Below are 15,740 nucleotides of genomic sequence, written 5' to 3'. Positions count from 1 at the left end.
TAGACAGAAATCAGCAGAGAATACTTCCAAATATTTTAATAAGTTCTGTACTTTTTTTTTTTTTTTTTAAGTGTTATAAAACATAACTCTTAAAACTAATCAAACTCCATAGCCATATTTGGCTGCAAAATATAAGAGCAATTGATTAGGAAAGCTTTTATTGCTTTGCCTTCACCAGCATCTTCCAGCTAATCTTTATACCGAGCTGAACAGTGTTTCTGAATCTATCATTTTACTTTCTCACAGCAGGCAACAGAGTTCTGAATATGAAAGAACCTAACAAATTCTGACCTTTATTATATCTTTACAGAGTATTCCCAGTTTCAAACCAAGAGATATCAGAGAGCAATGTGGGCCTCAAAGGGGTAATACTGATTAAAGCATTCCTTCGTCACCGAGATGTTCCACTCCTGTCAAAACAAACTTTGTAATGTTTTGAAATACTTGTGATTTTTGAAACATGTTCATTGCAAATGAAACAGGCAAAGAACTGTGTTCAAAAACCAGTGATGCCACCCATGAAAAACTTGGTTGTTAAAAACAAACAAACAAACTCACTCAGTTTAAAAATAATACTAAGGTATTTTCAAAACTACAAGCTTAGCTTTAATATGCCGGACACTATAGCGTATGCCATGAACATCAGTTACAAAAAATATTTCAGTAGGTTTTAATAATATCAGGTGATGCAAATACAGCACGGAAACAATTTCACTTGCAAGTGACAGTCCACAACTCTCACTTGCTTGATCTCTCCAGACAAGCTCAGAGGCCACCAAGAAAAACGTACAGCATTATTTAAAAGGAGTCTGGTTTTAAAGTATCAGTTTCTAAAAGTTTGTATAATTTGGGGTATATTTTCACATCCCTTCCCAGAAGAATAACTTGGGAATTAGCTCAGCTTTGGGTAATTGTTTATATATTGTCATATTTTCAGGAGACTTAATCTTCTCCTAGTCTGTGACCTATAAGAATACATGAAGTTTCCCATATTCTTAACTGTCAAGGATAAGCTTCTTTGGAATACTGAAGAAACATTAAATAACACAAACTAGATATAATACAGCTCTTTTCATCAGGAAACAAAACAAAACAAAAACAACAACAACAACAAAAAACAAGACAAAACAACAACTACAAAAAAAACACTGAAAGCCTGAGCAACTCAGCTAAGAAAAATAAAGAGAGCAACTCAGCTAAGAAAAATAAAGAGAGCAACTCAGGTTGTGCTTTTCTTGCTTTAGCCATTTTTTAGTGCCAAAAGTACTGGAAAATTTGCGAGTGCCTGACAGGAGACAAGCATGCTGCCTCCACAGCAGAGACTTGACAGCAAAATAAAAATAAAACCGTGGTCAAAAGCACTAAAATGTACATTGAACTATTTCAAATCTCTATGTGAGGTACCCACACTAATTGTCTCAATGAAAGGTTAAATAAATACATAAATCTACTTATTCCTACAAAAGAGTGTATTTTGTGCGTAGTATTTCAGCTCTTTCTAGTAGAAGTTGTTTTAAGTTCTCTTATTTTATTTATTTAAGTTACAAATACAACTCTACCAAGTCTTTACAGTCACATTTTTACATGCAGGTATTGCAATATACCTGCAGCAATCATTTCTTACACAAATACTGTACTTCAGGCACATACCAAAAAGCTAAAATTTCTCAAGATGCACAAAATATTGGCTGTTGTAATATTAGGCAGATTTCTTTTGTGTGTGTCTATCTGAAGGAAAAAAAAAAAAAAAAGCCCGTCGAAGTATTGCGACTTTGCTTCAGATGATAAAATAGCTTGGCAAGCCAAGGGAAAAAAAAGGACAAAATCTATTTATAAAAGAGCTCTTCTCATGACTGCAGAGTTACTCCCCGTTCACCCTCATATCCAACAAGAAAACAGAAAGAACGTGCAACACCCCACGTACACCAATCCACAGCTAGTTGCATGTTCTAAACTGGGAAGGTTTGACTTGCATACATCCCCCAAAAGGAGAATCTGCTCCAAGTTTATTCTTGTCCAAGAATAAATAATAAGTCATCTGGTCCAAAACAAGACTACTCTGTGTAAAAGTTTTTCCATCATTGCTGGTTTTTGGTTTTCAAAACGTAAAGCCAATCAGAAGCTTTGGATAATGCCAAGTTTATTTGGCTAAAAATGAGCGTTATACCATTTCACAATAAAATGGCCCATTTTAATAATAATGGAAATTCTCTATATTTATTACAGATCCTAGTGAAACAAAATCTAGCATTTTATTGCTAAGCTTTCCAAAGTCTTAAATGGAGTATTTAAATATTTTGCTATTTATAATATCATTATGATATTTACAAGTAATTAGGTTTTATGGCAAAAGTTAATGACAGGGCTATTCCAACATGCTTGTTAGAAATACCTTAACTGACAAGGTACGCCTCTGGATGCCGTCCTCGGAGATTAACAAAATAAATAACGGACACGAGCAAACACTGAAGACAAGACAAAACAGGAATACTTCCAGCCCTGTTAAATTGTGAATGACGAACGAGGGAGACAACACCTGGAGGCACACCGCCGCCGTCGCTGCAGCGCCTCCGGGCGCGATGCCCTGGGTGAAGCCCAGGCACCGCCTGCGGCGAGCTGGGCCAGCAAACCGGTGCCACGCGGCTCTGGGGAAAAGTACCACACAACGGGGGGAAGAAAAAAACCCACAGAACTAGAAATGTAATAAAATGCTCACGTTATAAATAGCAAATGAACGGGCCATAAAAACGTTTCTTCATGAAAAGAGCGATTGGTATTAAAATGAGAAAAAGGAAAGAAGAACTCCTCCTCATCGCAGGCTGAGCTGCCCCTGCCCCAGTGCCAGCAAGCTCTCGTGACAGCCAACTCCACCCCAACCGCATCCACCAGGAAAGGAAGAGGCGAGGCACCACGTGGTGACAGCAGCAAACAAAATCCACCTTGGCCGCATCAATTACCTGAAAATCCAAGAGCTTCCTAGCAAAGCCCACGCGTGCCCAGAGCTCCCAGCGGCTCCGATCGCCGCTCCAGCCCCACACCAAGAAGGGATGGCGTGGGGCAGTGGTGGGTTTGTCTGCAGCCTGACAGCTGGAGGGATGCCACCGCTCCTGGCCTTCATCAGGGATCCTCCTCTGCCTCTCCTGACGTGCGGTTTCGTTATGGCCACAGGAAGGATGGTGGGCAGGAGGTGCCCGGGTGCCTGCAGCAGCCGCCCCATGCTGCCTGCACCCGATGCAAGGCTCACCAGCCTCTCCTGCGCTGCGTATGGGCAAATCTTTCATTTTTCTTTCATTATGCCGGCATGTACTGTCACTTAATTTTTATGTATGCAGTCCTTCCTGACAAATATGATCTGCTGCCTGGTAATTCGTCTGACGTTCATTCTGCTCCCTGCTCTAATTACGGCTCCCATCCCTGGCGCGACGGCGACCACGGCCCGGTGGTACACCTGTCAGGCAGGTCATGGCGCTGTCGAATGCCCTTTTATGCCAGTCTGATGTTGGCAAATACAAAGGAAGGAAAAAAAAAAGGGATGAATGTATTTGCATAGGCCCTGTGTTCGATTCATGGGTCAGCAGCCAGAGAAAGGATGGCGCAGGGCGGTTGCCAGGGCAACGGGGCCCGGCTCCGGCTTGGGCCTGGCCTGTGCCAGCCCCCGTGCATCACTCACGGCGACTTACACAAACGTCTTCATTAAACCAAAACCAGGATCTGCATCTTTCCTGCTGCCACACATCCTGTATGTCTGGCAAATGACCCAAAATCAAACAAAAAAAAACCCAAACACCCAAACCCAAAACCTTCAAGTGTGCAATATTTTTTGATTGTAAAAGTATTCTTTTTACTTGCATGCAGGAACCACTGCAAATGGTGTTCTCTCCATGCCCCCACAGCACAGCACACTCTCTCCAAAATCGCTCGCTGCTGCTCTGTTAGCATTTTGCATCTCATTCACCTGTTTCCAGGATGCTGTTGGTCTGCGGAAGTGCAAGGTGCACACAGAAGAGGCTCAACTCTTCCTACAGGAGCTTTCTCAATTAAGAGAGAGCAACCCTGGTAAAGGTCACGAGCTTGGCTTACATGTGCAGCTAGCTTCCCAGCCCCAATTTATCCTTATTAATGTATTAAGTGCAGCAGTCAAGCTAGATAAGATCATATAATTAGACATGGTCATATTTTTGCCTGTTCAGATGATGAGATTGTAACTTTCTGTGAAAAGGATTTATTTTAATCTATTAAATACAGTGTGCATATCCAAGGATAACTTTTGATGCAAAGGGAAATTAATATTTTATGGAAGTAAACTGGAGAAACGTCTCACTTTTTCTAAGCACACATAAAATAAGGCATACATCTTCCTTCTTTACTTACTTAGAAGTGGACTTAGAAGCCCAGTGTCATTACAGAGTACTCTCAAATACGTCTGCATTCATTTAAAGAAACAATCAAGCAAGACTTGCACTCGGTGGAGGAAATTGCACAAATGAAGACAAATAGTGAAACAAACATGTCGTGTGTTCCTAAATCAACCGAGAGCACTAAATGTAAGAGAGCTTTGATACCGTGCTAAAGGCAAAGACCCTTCTCTGCTGGAACACAGAAATACCTCCGATTCAACAAATACAGCCACATCAACGAGAATGGAAAATCAGCCATCTCTCAGAGTACGGACACTCAGGGAAAACTAAAAATTATGAAATATTTTATACTGTAAGACAAAGGATGAACTGTGTACACTGTATACTTTCCTATAGTATTGTAATTAATGCTAACAGTTCCTTCACGTTACCAAAATATCATTATTTATCTTTTGATTCATGCTGAAAATATGTTCTCCTCAGAACAGATGATTTCTCCACAATACCTCAACTTGCAGAGATGAAAACATACAATAAGATTCATTTTTTTCTTTTAAGAATGCTCTTACAAGACATGAGAAAAAGCATATAGTCACTCTGGTTTTCTAGTTTTGCTTTCTCTTGTAAGATCACACACAGAGGTTTGTTTTTGTAAGAAATTAGTTTTCTTTGCCAGATTTTGTAGATAACTTACTTTCTAGTAGTCTTATTGCAATTGTAATTTTATAATGATGCAAAAAATTACTTCTCTGCAACACATGAGAAGGTAGCACTATTAAAGGAAAACTCTGTGATATCATTTAAATTTATTCATTTAAAAAAGAAAGAAGCAACAGATATAACTTTAACAGACCTTTTATCAAAGATGTACAACTTTACTTATAAGCAAACTTTGAAATCTAACTAAATGAAACCACAGATGCAAAACTGATCGGAAAACAGTTCACTGTCAAAATAGAAGGCTACCTCAAGTGAAGTCCTGGAAAACATCCTATAGCCCCAATTCTTTGAAGATATCCATTAACCACAGCAATGCTGTTGCCTTTGTGGATATCAAAAATCTGGGATGAGCCAGAGCATAGCAGAGTACAGAGGAAAATTTCAGAGTGATCAGTGTGAGAGTCTGGAAACAGGATACAGTTCAGTAAGAATAAAAGCAGGGTACTACGCTTTGGTGGGAACAATCAGCTGCACAGACAGCGAGCAGGAAAACAACCTTCAGATACGTGGAAGGCATTAAGAAAACTTGGATCTTTAAAGCCTAAACTGAATTTCAAGTCAAGTCCCTCTTTGGAACAGACAAGCTGTGAGGGCTTTAAACACCTCCCTCACCTCACACACCATCACAATCCCTGCTCAGGGGAAGATGTCTGAGAAGCATCTGCTAAAAAAAAGTTGTCTGTGTAACATCTAATTCTAGTAAGCAGAGTGCAGGCAAGCATGCTATTTAGAGTGGAAAAGCTGCATTTGTTACATCTGCTTTACCAGGCCAGACATGCCAGAAAAAAGAAAAAAAACACAACCAACCATCAAGTGGAGTTCTTAAGCAAAAAAAAAAAAATCTAGTAATTTTTGTATGAAGACTCCAGACGTTTCAATAGTATTTAAAAAGGAAATCACAGAAAACAACGGTATGTGCCCACCAAATCAAACTTCTGTCATAATAAGAGGACAGAAACCACTTCCTTTGAACGTCATAGCTAACAACTATACAGCAGTGCTTGCTTAATGTCCAGAAGTATCATCTTACCTAAGGAATGTGCTGCAGTGGTTTTAGAACTAAAAAAACGGCCTAATCCAAGATCTCCCAGCTTCACCACCCCTGTGGCTGTTATAAACACATTGGCTGGTTTTATGTCTGCAAGAAGAAAAAGGTAGAAGGTCAAAGCCACAAAAGGTTATTTGGTTCTAATACTGCAATAGAAACATAGCCCGGAGCGCTGCCTCTACAGGACAGGCTTGTGCAGAACCGTGTTTCTTCACAGCTTTGATAGGCTGAGTCTTCCGTGACTTGAAGTTCATACACACACACAATACAGAATATACCTCTCAGCACACAAGAAACACCAGTGAGGGAAAAGTCATAGGAAACAGCATAACACAATAGAAGCAACCTCTTTAACTGACGGAATCAAAGGAATGCTTAAGTTTGCTTCCTTTTGGAACAATCATTTTCTGCAGGAAACAGTACTGCCTGCCATGGTCCCCTGATACCACTGGCAAATTACTGCCCTACCACACGCAAATTCTGGGCTCTGTACAGCCTATTTTGCTTGTGTAGTGTAAAAATTACTAGTATCCTGACCTGGCTACTTGGGAAACCAGAATTCAAGTTAAAAAGGATATTTTCTCACAAGTCAAAAGACTAAATACGCATGGTTCCAAATTTCAGCTAACAATAGTAGAACTAATCCAGGTACAACTGACAAGCTACATGAGGGGTTAGATACAGGAGCAAAAGTGACACCGCTCTGCTGAAAAAATGGTTAAAAATTCACTACTTCTAAGGAGAAAGGAAATAGCAGAAGCAGCACAGACTGGTATTAGTGCCTTTTGGGATGTTTGCACAAGTCCTTCACAAAGCATTTTAGTTATGCTGCAAGAAGCAATGTAATTTTTGGATAAAGCTCAATGCAAAAAGTTCTAAGCCAAGAGATTCAAAAATAATTAATGAAAATGGAGAACAGAGTATGAGAGTGTGGGACATATTTGTATTAATATTTCAGAAAAGCTTCCAAGACAGGAAAACTCTTCTAAACTCTCTAAGGTCACAACTAATATAATGAAGACTATTTCTTAGAGTTCACTGTTATCTAGTAGTCTCAGCATTTTACTTCTGACACTTTTCTAATGGCAAGTTTGACACTTCTACTTAATATCAGTGTCTGGAATACAAAGCAGCTCATCTTCCTAGTACCACACTCACTTCGGACTGAATCCTTTAACAATGAGGCAAAAAGACAGAAGGAGAAATCCATCTTGCAAGCTCCAGCCTCTCTAAACATGCATTGGCTGAACATCAGCATAATTGTTTTTGAATGTAGGCGCTTACTAATTGGAACATTATATTATTATTCAGTGAAAAGAGACTGAATTAATGTTACCTCTGTGCATCACCCTGCGGGAGTGCATGTGTTCAACTGCACTGCATAACTGCACAAAATATTTCCACACCGTCCTTTCCGGGATTAACCGTTTCTGCTTTTTAAAATACTGTGGAAGGAAATAAATAAAAGATCAGTTGAAAAGCAACATATTTGACTAGTTCCTGGACTCGTGTTAGTCAACCGCAGGTTGCTCGTGTCTTCCCAATCTGCAGCAGCATGACTTGTCTTCTGATTAGCTTTTAACTCCTTCTCTCTGTATGTAGACTTCAGTGCAGTTCACTCATTAACAACTATTATGAAAAATATGCGTAAACAGGTTTGACATTTTTGAATGGACACCAATTATAATTAGCATTAATCTCCTTAATTACCTTGCAAAACATATTTAATGCCTCAAAACAACAACTGTCTCAAATGTTTTGCCTTAAGTAACAAAAGATCATTAAAAAAAATCTCATAAGCATTCATTATTGTACAGTGTATTAACAACAATAAGGAAATACGTTTCCCCTTCTAAAAAGATGGCCATAGCATCAATAAAGTATCTATATTTCTTCTGTGATCAGGTAGGATAATATATTCTATTTTATGCATAATGGGAATATTAAATTAACTGAACTCTCTCTAGTGAGATTGCAAAGACACTGCTGATAAGACGCACAGATTTGGAAGGAGGCTGTTTTGTGTGCTTCTGCAGTGCCAAGCATAGTTGAGTCCAGACCCTATAGACTTCTGGGTGCTAAAAGCTCTCAGGCAAAATAATCATAAGCAAAATGCATGCAATAAGATGTAGTGCATCTTGGGGATGGTTATCTCCAATACTTAAGTCTTCCTCTCAAGTAACTTATTACAGGAATAAATAATCAGCTGTACACTCCAGTGGAGGCTAAATATGATGCATCTTCAAGTGCTCTTTTCCATTTCAGGAACACGCTACAGCTGCGTACACCGTGCAAAGTGCCACAGCCTCCTTCGATGCTTCCCAAAATTGCACTACTTCTGATTATTGGTCCCTGACTTCTCATTGCTTCTTCCTGTGTTTGATACTGAGCAAGTTCTTCATCTGGAACACTAACAAAACACATTTCTAATACACTTCCCTTCCAGTGGTTTAGGATTTATTTTCATCCTTTGATATACAAGGTATGACTGGATAACGACCATCTCTGAAACGCTGTATACCCTTCTAGCACTCTACAATCACATTTCTTTTGCATCATACCCTTGAGAATTTCAGTCAGCAGCATGCAAGAGCAAGAATAAAGGAAGGAAATTGGCTGTTGCCCCTTTCTGCAACTTGTGCTTTTTCCTCTCAGCACAGACATCTGATGTCCGTTGTCACATTTTGTATTTTATGTGAAATGCTGTTACTGGATCGTGTTTGACTCAAGTAATGGCAAATTTTATTTTGCATATCAGCTGTGAAGGGGCATGACCGTGCAATTCCCCAGGCAGCAAGTCTGACAGCTTGCAACAGTTTCAAACCGAAACTTGATAGAGAGCACAGAGGAATTACAGAGGGTGAGGGATAAAGTGTTATATACACGATAATATTATTTAATTCTCATTAAAGTATTTAAGAGTGGATATGCAAGACCACAAGTGATAATTTTCTAAATGTCATGTCCAATAAGACTTGCCTGACATTTACAAGAGAGTCCCAACTCTCCAGTGGGTTATCCAGCAGCACTCTGTTACATCAGCTTTACAATACCTCATAAATAATGCAGGCAACAGGGGCGTGACAAAGACAGTCCCTGTTTTTATCACTCTCGCACCTTCAGAGTGTTGTTACTGCTGTTCCTACCGCCTCTCCGAAACTGAAAATCCTCACATAAGCTTAAATTCCCAAGGGATGGGTGGGGAGCAAGGGCGCTACAGAAGAGCAGGCAGCAAACCTCAGTTCGTCAATTTTACTTTCAAGCTATGTTTAGGAGGAGAATTTAATTCCCTCCTGGTTTTAGGGTTTGTTGTTGTTGTTTTTTCTTTTTCTTTTTTTTTTTCTTCTTTTTCCTGTTTTTGTTTCCCCACCCTTTACTTAAAAAAATGAATTCAAATATTTGCACCGAAGGATCATTTGGCATCATTTATATGACCTTTAAAAAGCCTTGTCTCTTCCTCATGACTGTGATAAACATATGGGAAAGCAGACCAGACTGGAGAGCATTGGCAGAAAAAATCCAAGTTACACTGTTGTTCCAGCTATCAACCTAAGTATGGGCAGAAAAATGTAACTCCTATTTATTAAGACAGAAATAATTTTAAGAAAATGAAATAACCAACCCCAACAGATTAAAAAAAAACATTTAGTAGGGAAAGTCTTAAACTAAAAACTTTAAACCACAAAAAGTTCAAATACTTTATATGATACCTGACGATTATGCTGGCAAAACTTTTTAAAGCTAGGATTTAAAAATGAAGAAAAATACTTGCACATCCCAGGGTGATCACAGCCCTAACTTCTACCCTCACCATCCTTAACTGCAGCTACTAAGAGCCTGCTACAAGCTTCCCAGGATCTGTTGGGAAAACACATGAGGAGCTGGACGAGCGCAGTGCTGGAAGAGGACGGACGGGCAGGGCAGGAGCTCTCCCAGGCATGAGGCCCAGCGCTGCCTCCTGCCCCTTGGCGAGTCGGGCCGGGCAGGCGGCGCGTGCTGCCGCAGCGAGGCACCAGCCTCCTCCCAGCCTCGGCCACTGCCAGCTCGTCCCCAGGTCCGGGGCTGCTGCTGCTATCAAGGGGCTGCGGAGTGTCTGGAATTCTGGGGCTCTCCCCAGGAACTGCTCTGCCAACCACCCACCCCCAGCTTGCTCGCCCAGGGGGACTCTTCCCTGAGATGGAGCAGATTTTCATGGAAACTGTAAATTTAGCCACTGAGTACGGACTGAATGGATGACTTGTTTGACAGCCTTTGGCCTAGTGCCTCATAGCTCTGCTGGCAAAGAAAACAAATCTGTTAATAAGATATTTTAACTGTGACAACAAGGAGGAGGAGAACTTTCCAAACATTCATTTATGATAATTACAGAATAATGATGGCAAAAAAAGCAGGTAAAACATGGAGAGAAGGTTGAGAGTGCTAACAAACATGATATAACACATCTGTTCTCACAAGGGATGTATGTCTAAAGATTAACACGTCAAAGAAAATATAAAAGCAGGTGGTAACAGCTTAACTAAAGCTGGTTTGCAGCAATACAAGTATTCCTGAGAGCGACATAAGAGAAGAGCAAGTACTTGAAACATTTTCTCAACCCCAAATCCCTGTTGCAAGGAAAGTCAATACGCTTCCTTGAATGTCTTCAGAGTGGCAGACGGGCTATGTGAACACCGAATCTGACAATAATTAGATGTCCTCATCAGTCACAGGTGGGATAAATCAGCCTTGCAAAGTAAGGCACACATCCCACCAAACCACACGGAGACTTGCTCCCTTCTGAAGCAGCAGGCCGGGTGAGCAGCAGGCCGGGTGAGCAGCAGGCCGGGCGAGCAGCAGGCCGGGCGAGCAGCAGGCCCTGCTGCACTTCACCTGCCCGCAGACGCTCAGTCTCAGCCCTGCCATCACCCCCTGGGCGGGCGGCACCGCGAGAGGAGCATCAGTCACAGGCCTGCTGCCTCCCGGTCCTACGTAGTCCTGGCTGTTTGTAGCTCCTTTAGAACTGACACTTCCTTACCTTAATCATCTGGGAGAGATCACCAGCATCTGCCAGCTCCAGGACAATGTTAAGTTCATTGTCTTCAATGAAAGAATCCAAATACTTAATTATATTGGGGTGGTTCAGTTGCTGCAGATAGAGGAAGTGCAAGAAAAAAAAATATAACAATGCAGTAACAACTCAAAGATACAAAACTTGTACCATTATTGTAATCATTAAGCAAAATGGTTGATAATAGGTGCAACTACAAACTGCTCTGGGTTATTGTACACAAAAAGCATGTAAGAAACAAGGTCATTTATCAAAAGTGCAGCTTAATAAATAGTGTCTTGCATAAACAGCAATATGGCCCAGAACAGGGTGAAACAGCCTTTTCTCTTGTAAACTCACAAAATATTTAAAAGCAACATTCTGAAAGACACTCCGTAAGCAATAACTGCTTTTTTTTCCTGTTAGAACAATAATAATAATAATTAAAAAAAAAACAAACAAAAATCTATTACTGATTACTGTACTTAAATTAAAAACAAGATTAAAAACAAGAGTAGAATTCAACAAAAATCTTGATGGAAGTAAAATAACATACAAATTACATTCAGTATGTTAGTCTATTATCCCCATTCTTTATGCTTACATTTTCACTTATTACTTTCATTTAAGTATAGCTTTTTCTTACATTCACAACTGGTATTTTACCTTTTTTTTTTCCCCTCAGTGTTTCTTAAAAATTTGCAACTTCTCAGATTCTTATGCTTTATTCACAGGACTAAATTAAGAAATTGGCTCAACAAATTAAAATTTCCATTTTAATATTTTGTCTGAATTTCTTAAAATGGAAAACTAATTGCTTAGAAGGTAATGGAGTACCCAGATTTCTCTACTCGCTCGCTCTTGCTCATTTTGCATTACATTATCTTTCTCTTGTGCTCTTAGAAATGCAGTAAATTTAGAAACTACTAAAGTGAGCATTTCATCTACTAAACAGCTGTGACTCAACCTGCCTATTTCAGGGGTTACAAAGCCAAAAGAAACACTGTTATGATCCATCATGCTAATCACGCCTCTCTGCATGCACATTAGGGGATAGATTCTCCTTTGCGATGCCTGGACACTAACGCACATTAGTGTTAATGGGATCCATGTGCAGGCATCAGGAGAAGAGCATTCCCACCAGACCAAGCCTTAAATAAATAATAAATAAATAAATAGCAGAGCCCACCATTTCTGCTGAAATTTCTTTCACATGTCTGCCCTCAGGTACATCGATCAAAGACCAACTTCCAGGCAAGAAAGCACCAAAAGCAGGAGCAGAACGGATGCCGATACGGTGCGCACACCGGGATGCCTTTCTGCCCCCACAGCATCGCACAAGCTGACACAGCACAGCCGACACCAGGACACTGCATACTGCTCTTGCAGACAAAGGTAAGCCTCTGACTTGTAAGTTGCCTTCTATCTTCTGTAGGATGCTCCGATGGGAAAACTCTCCTGAGTTCCCAAAGGCAACGGGGAGTTCAAGCTATCACACAAACCTTCCTCTAAACCTCAGCACCGAGTGCCAATAAATCGCATCAAAATACAACAACTGTAGCAAGGAATGCAGACTGCACACCTTTGGAGACTTACCACACTGACGTTTTCCCCCCCCAGCGCCTTTTTTTTTTTACTGCATATAAAAAAACCCAACTACGCACATACAAATGTTGTTTAACTAACACACAGATTTTAAATGTATTTTTTCATGAAAGAACAAACGTGCACTTTTTATTGACACAGCTTGTATTGATTTAAAGAAACTCATCAGCTCTAAAGAGGGATGTTTCTTCTGTGACAGTGAAGTCGCACAAAATCACAAACAAGACACCCGTGCCACTGCGCCAACTTCTGCGATGGCTCTTTGGAGGAGCAGGCATCCAAGCACTGCCCAAGAGCAGCTGGAACTGCCGCCACCCTTTGCTGAGGCTGAGCAGCAGGACGAGCACTCTGGAGGGAGCCTTACTGAGCTCCTTCCCCTGCTGCAAAACATGGGAGACTGCCCACAACCCGCCTGAGGTGTGAATGCAGGCGTGTACATTTTCTCTGCCTTTCGTTTCACAGACCTTTGGACTCTTTTCCCAGAGCAGCTGGGCAGAGCACTCTGGATATGCCAAATCTCCATGCTCCACTCTTCCTTTTGTCAAGCTTATTATAAATAAGTAAATCGACTCAGGAGTTATTTCTGTAACGACGGTGTATGCCTGTAGCATAACAAAGGCTACCTTCAATCTCTTTTGTCAGAAGGAAAGTATGTTAACCCCCAGAAATCCTGAAATGTGAAAAACATTGCAAACACCTTATCTTGGGTTAATGACATTTCCTATTTCTTTAACACATCTGAAAAAGTTTGATGGCACAGCAGCACTGGGGACTTCGGTCTGCGCACCTCCACAGTGACACCTTCAGCCACCCCCACGGTGCTGTAAGGACGGGCAGCACGGGAGCTATCCCTTAGCAGGAGACCAGCTGCAGATAGGCTCTGACACGTTACTTGTCGTAAGGCGCAGGGCGACGCGCTCAGCTGCTGACTGACAGGCGCTGGAGCCAGCCGGATGAACAAAACCAATCCCATTTTATCAGCTGGTAGTTTTCAAAGCAGAGCTGCACTCTGCTGGCATCATGGAAACTCATTCCCCTGGGAGCTCCAGCTGCTACAGGAAAACGCACAAACAACAACTTGCAAGCACGCTACTCTGCTTGGAAGGCTACCACTGAAGGCTTCAGAATAAACATGGATATTGCTTAATTTCAGACAAACAGAGGTTTTTAACTTAAATGCATGGGCTTGGAGCCAACAAAGTGCAATGCGTACATATTTTCCACAAACGTTTTGGAATAAATTATTGAGAAAGCAAAGATCATTAGCTGGTTTAATCCCTTAAAAAGCACTGCCTGGTTTCAGAGTTTGCACCTAAACTACCATTTTTCACATGTATATGTATACATATGACATGACAGACATGCAAAACTTCATCCCTTTAGCAGGTTCATTAATCAGCTTATTTTAAAGAGAAAAACAAATCAAAATACAAAGTACAGAACTTGCATACCTCTCTGAAATAAGAGTACTTGGTGTATTTTTCTATGACAGATTTTTAATAGATTCCTTACACAACTGGCACAAAACTCAATGAAATAATGCTATTATTTAATGCTATTAAAAGACAGAACTTACATTCTGTAAGCATTTTAGCATGCAAAAGAAAGCACAGTCTACTAAGATTGTATGTGCCCTATGAGCTTTATTTGCTATGAAAGGCAAACCTGAAAATATTTTTTCCTCAAAACAAAAAATTGAAGAATAGGAATTGTAAAATTCTTACCTTCAAGAGGTCAATTTCTTTAATGCAATCTTGCCTAGCCTTGGCATCCATCATTTCAAAAATCTACAAAGGTAAAAACAGATTAAAATGAAATAACAAAAACTAAGAACTTACTTAACAAGAAATTTGCCTTTCCTCCCTCACTTTGTATAGCCTCTACTTAATGAGTATACATACAACTCTCAGACCAAAGAGAAACATTTTCTTTATTTTGAAACCACTAAAGTACTAGCAATAAGGTAAAATTAATTGTAGAACCTGTAGACAATATTCTAAGCAGCAGATGAAACTAAAGATACTAGCTTGTGAATTTGCTGTCGTCATTTTCGAACAGCATTTAGCTTAATTACTACTTTTTTGCATGGTAAATAAAAGACAAACTTTTTTTTCCCTTTTAAGTAACAGTACACAATACTTTACGCTGAGTTACAAATCAATACTGCTGGCACAAAAGCTTTTCTGAAATTATTCTAAAGTCTTCAACAAGCACAAACATTTCTTTTGTCTTTTATTTCAGCACTTGAGAGCCTGGCCACTGAGCAGCCCAGCAGCCCCTGCACGCCCAGGTATCGCCAACACCTGGCAGAGGGGGGAGAGGAGCCAGCACCTCCACCTGCCCCTCCTGCCCTCGCCTCCCGCAGCTGGTCTGTGTTGAGATGACAGTCTTGTCTGTATGACGATGGCCATTAGAGCCTTGTTCTCTCCCACACATTCAATAATAAACCTTTTTTATAAGGTAAAAAATTAAATTAAAAATAAATATGAAATTCCACTGCTGTTACTATTACTGCATAACCGTGATTTATAGAATAATATCAGACCAGATCATCCAGTGGTCTCAAACACTGAGCTCTCAATTTATAAAACATTTTATAGCGTTATTACTGCTGACAAAGAACATACTTCTGAGTCAGATACCTCTTTTTTTAATCTATGTAGACACCTAAAACATTCCCATTCTACTTGCTAAACAGTAAGACTTTGAATTTAAATGCTTACCTGAACTTTCTTTAATGCCACAGGTTTTCTGTCTAGAAGACAAGTTGCTTTGTAAACTTCACTGAATTGTCCTCGTCCAATCTTTTTCTCTATCTGAAAGTCTGCCAGCGTGCAGCGGTATGGGTACGATGTTAAATGTCTCTGTTCAATTCAAAAGAAATTCAATCAATGAGCTACAAAAAGCAATAGTAAATACAGAAACTTGCATTCCCAAGCTGCCTCCTGTTAGACCCCAAACTCGCAGTCTGTAAGACTAATTG

General features: G+C 40.3%; 1 protein-coding gene across 2 annotated transcripts in view; it reads right to left on the bottom strand.

Moving 5' to 3' along the window:
- The window catches only part of NEK6 (NIMA related kinase 6), a 63,951-nt gene that overhangs the window by 15,454 nt on the left and 32,757 nt on the right, over positions 1-15,740 (bottom strand). For both annotated transcript variants that reach the window (XM_083807028.1, XM_083807029.1), the window contains exons 3-7: positions 15,481-15,621; positions 14,482-14,544; positions 11,141-11,251; positions 7,463-7,571; positions 6,109-6,216 (exon numbers count right to left, since the gene is read on the bottom strand). In XM_083807028.1, coding sequence (XP_083663154.1) covers positions 6,109-6,216; positions 7,463-7,571; positions 11,141-11,251; positions 14,482-14,544; positions 15,481-15,621 — 532 coding nt within the window. The remainder of the gene's footprint in view (positions 1-6,108; positions 6,217-7,462; positions 7,572-11,140; positions 11,252-14,481; positions 14,545-15,480; positions 15,622-15,740) is intronic.

This window comes from Anser anser (genome assembly GCF_964211835.1).
Source record: "Anser anser genome assembly, chromosome: 21".
Classification (NCBI taxonomy): Eukaryota; Metazoa; Chordata; class Aves; order Anseriformes; family Anatidae; genus Anser; species Anser anser.
This window is presented reverse-complemented; position numbering and strand designations above follow the sequence as displayed.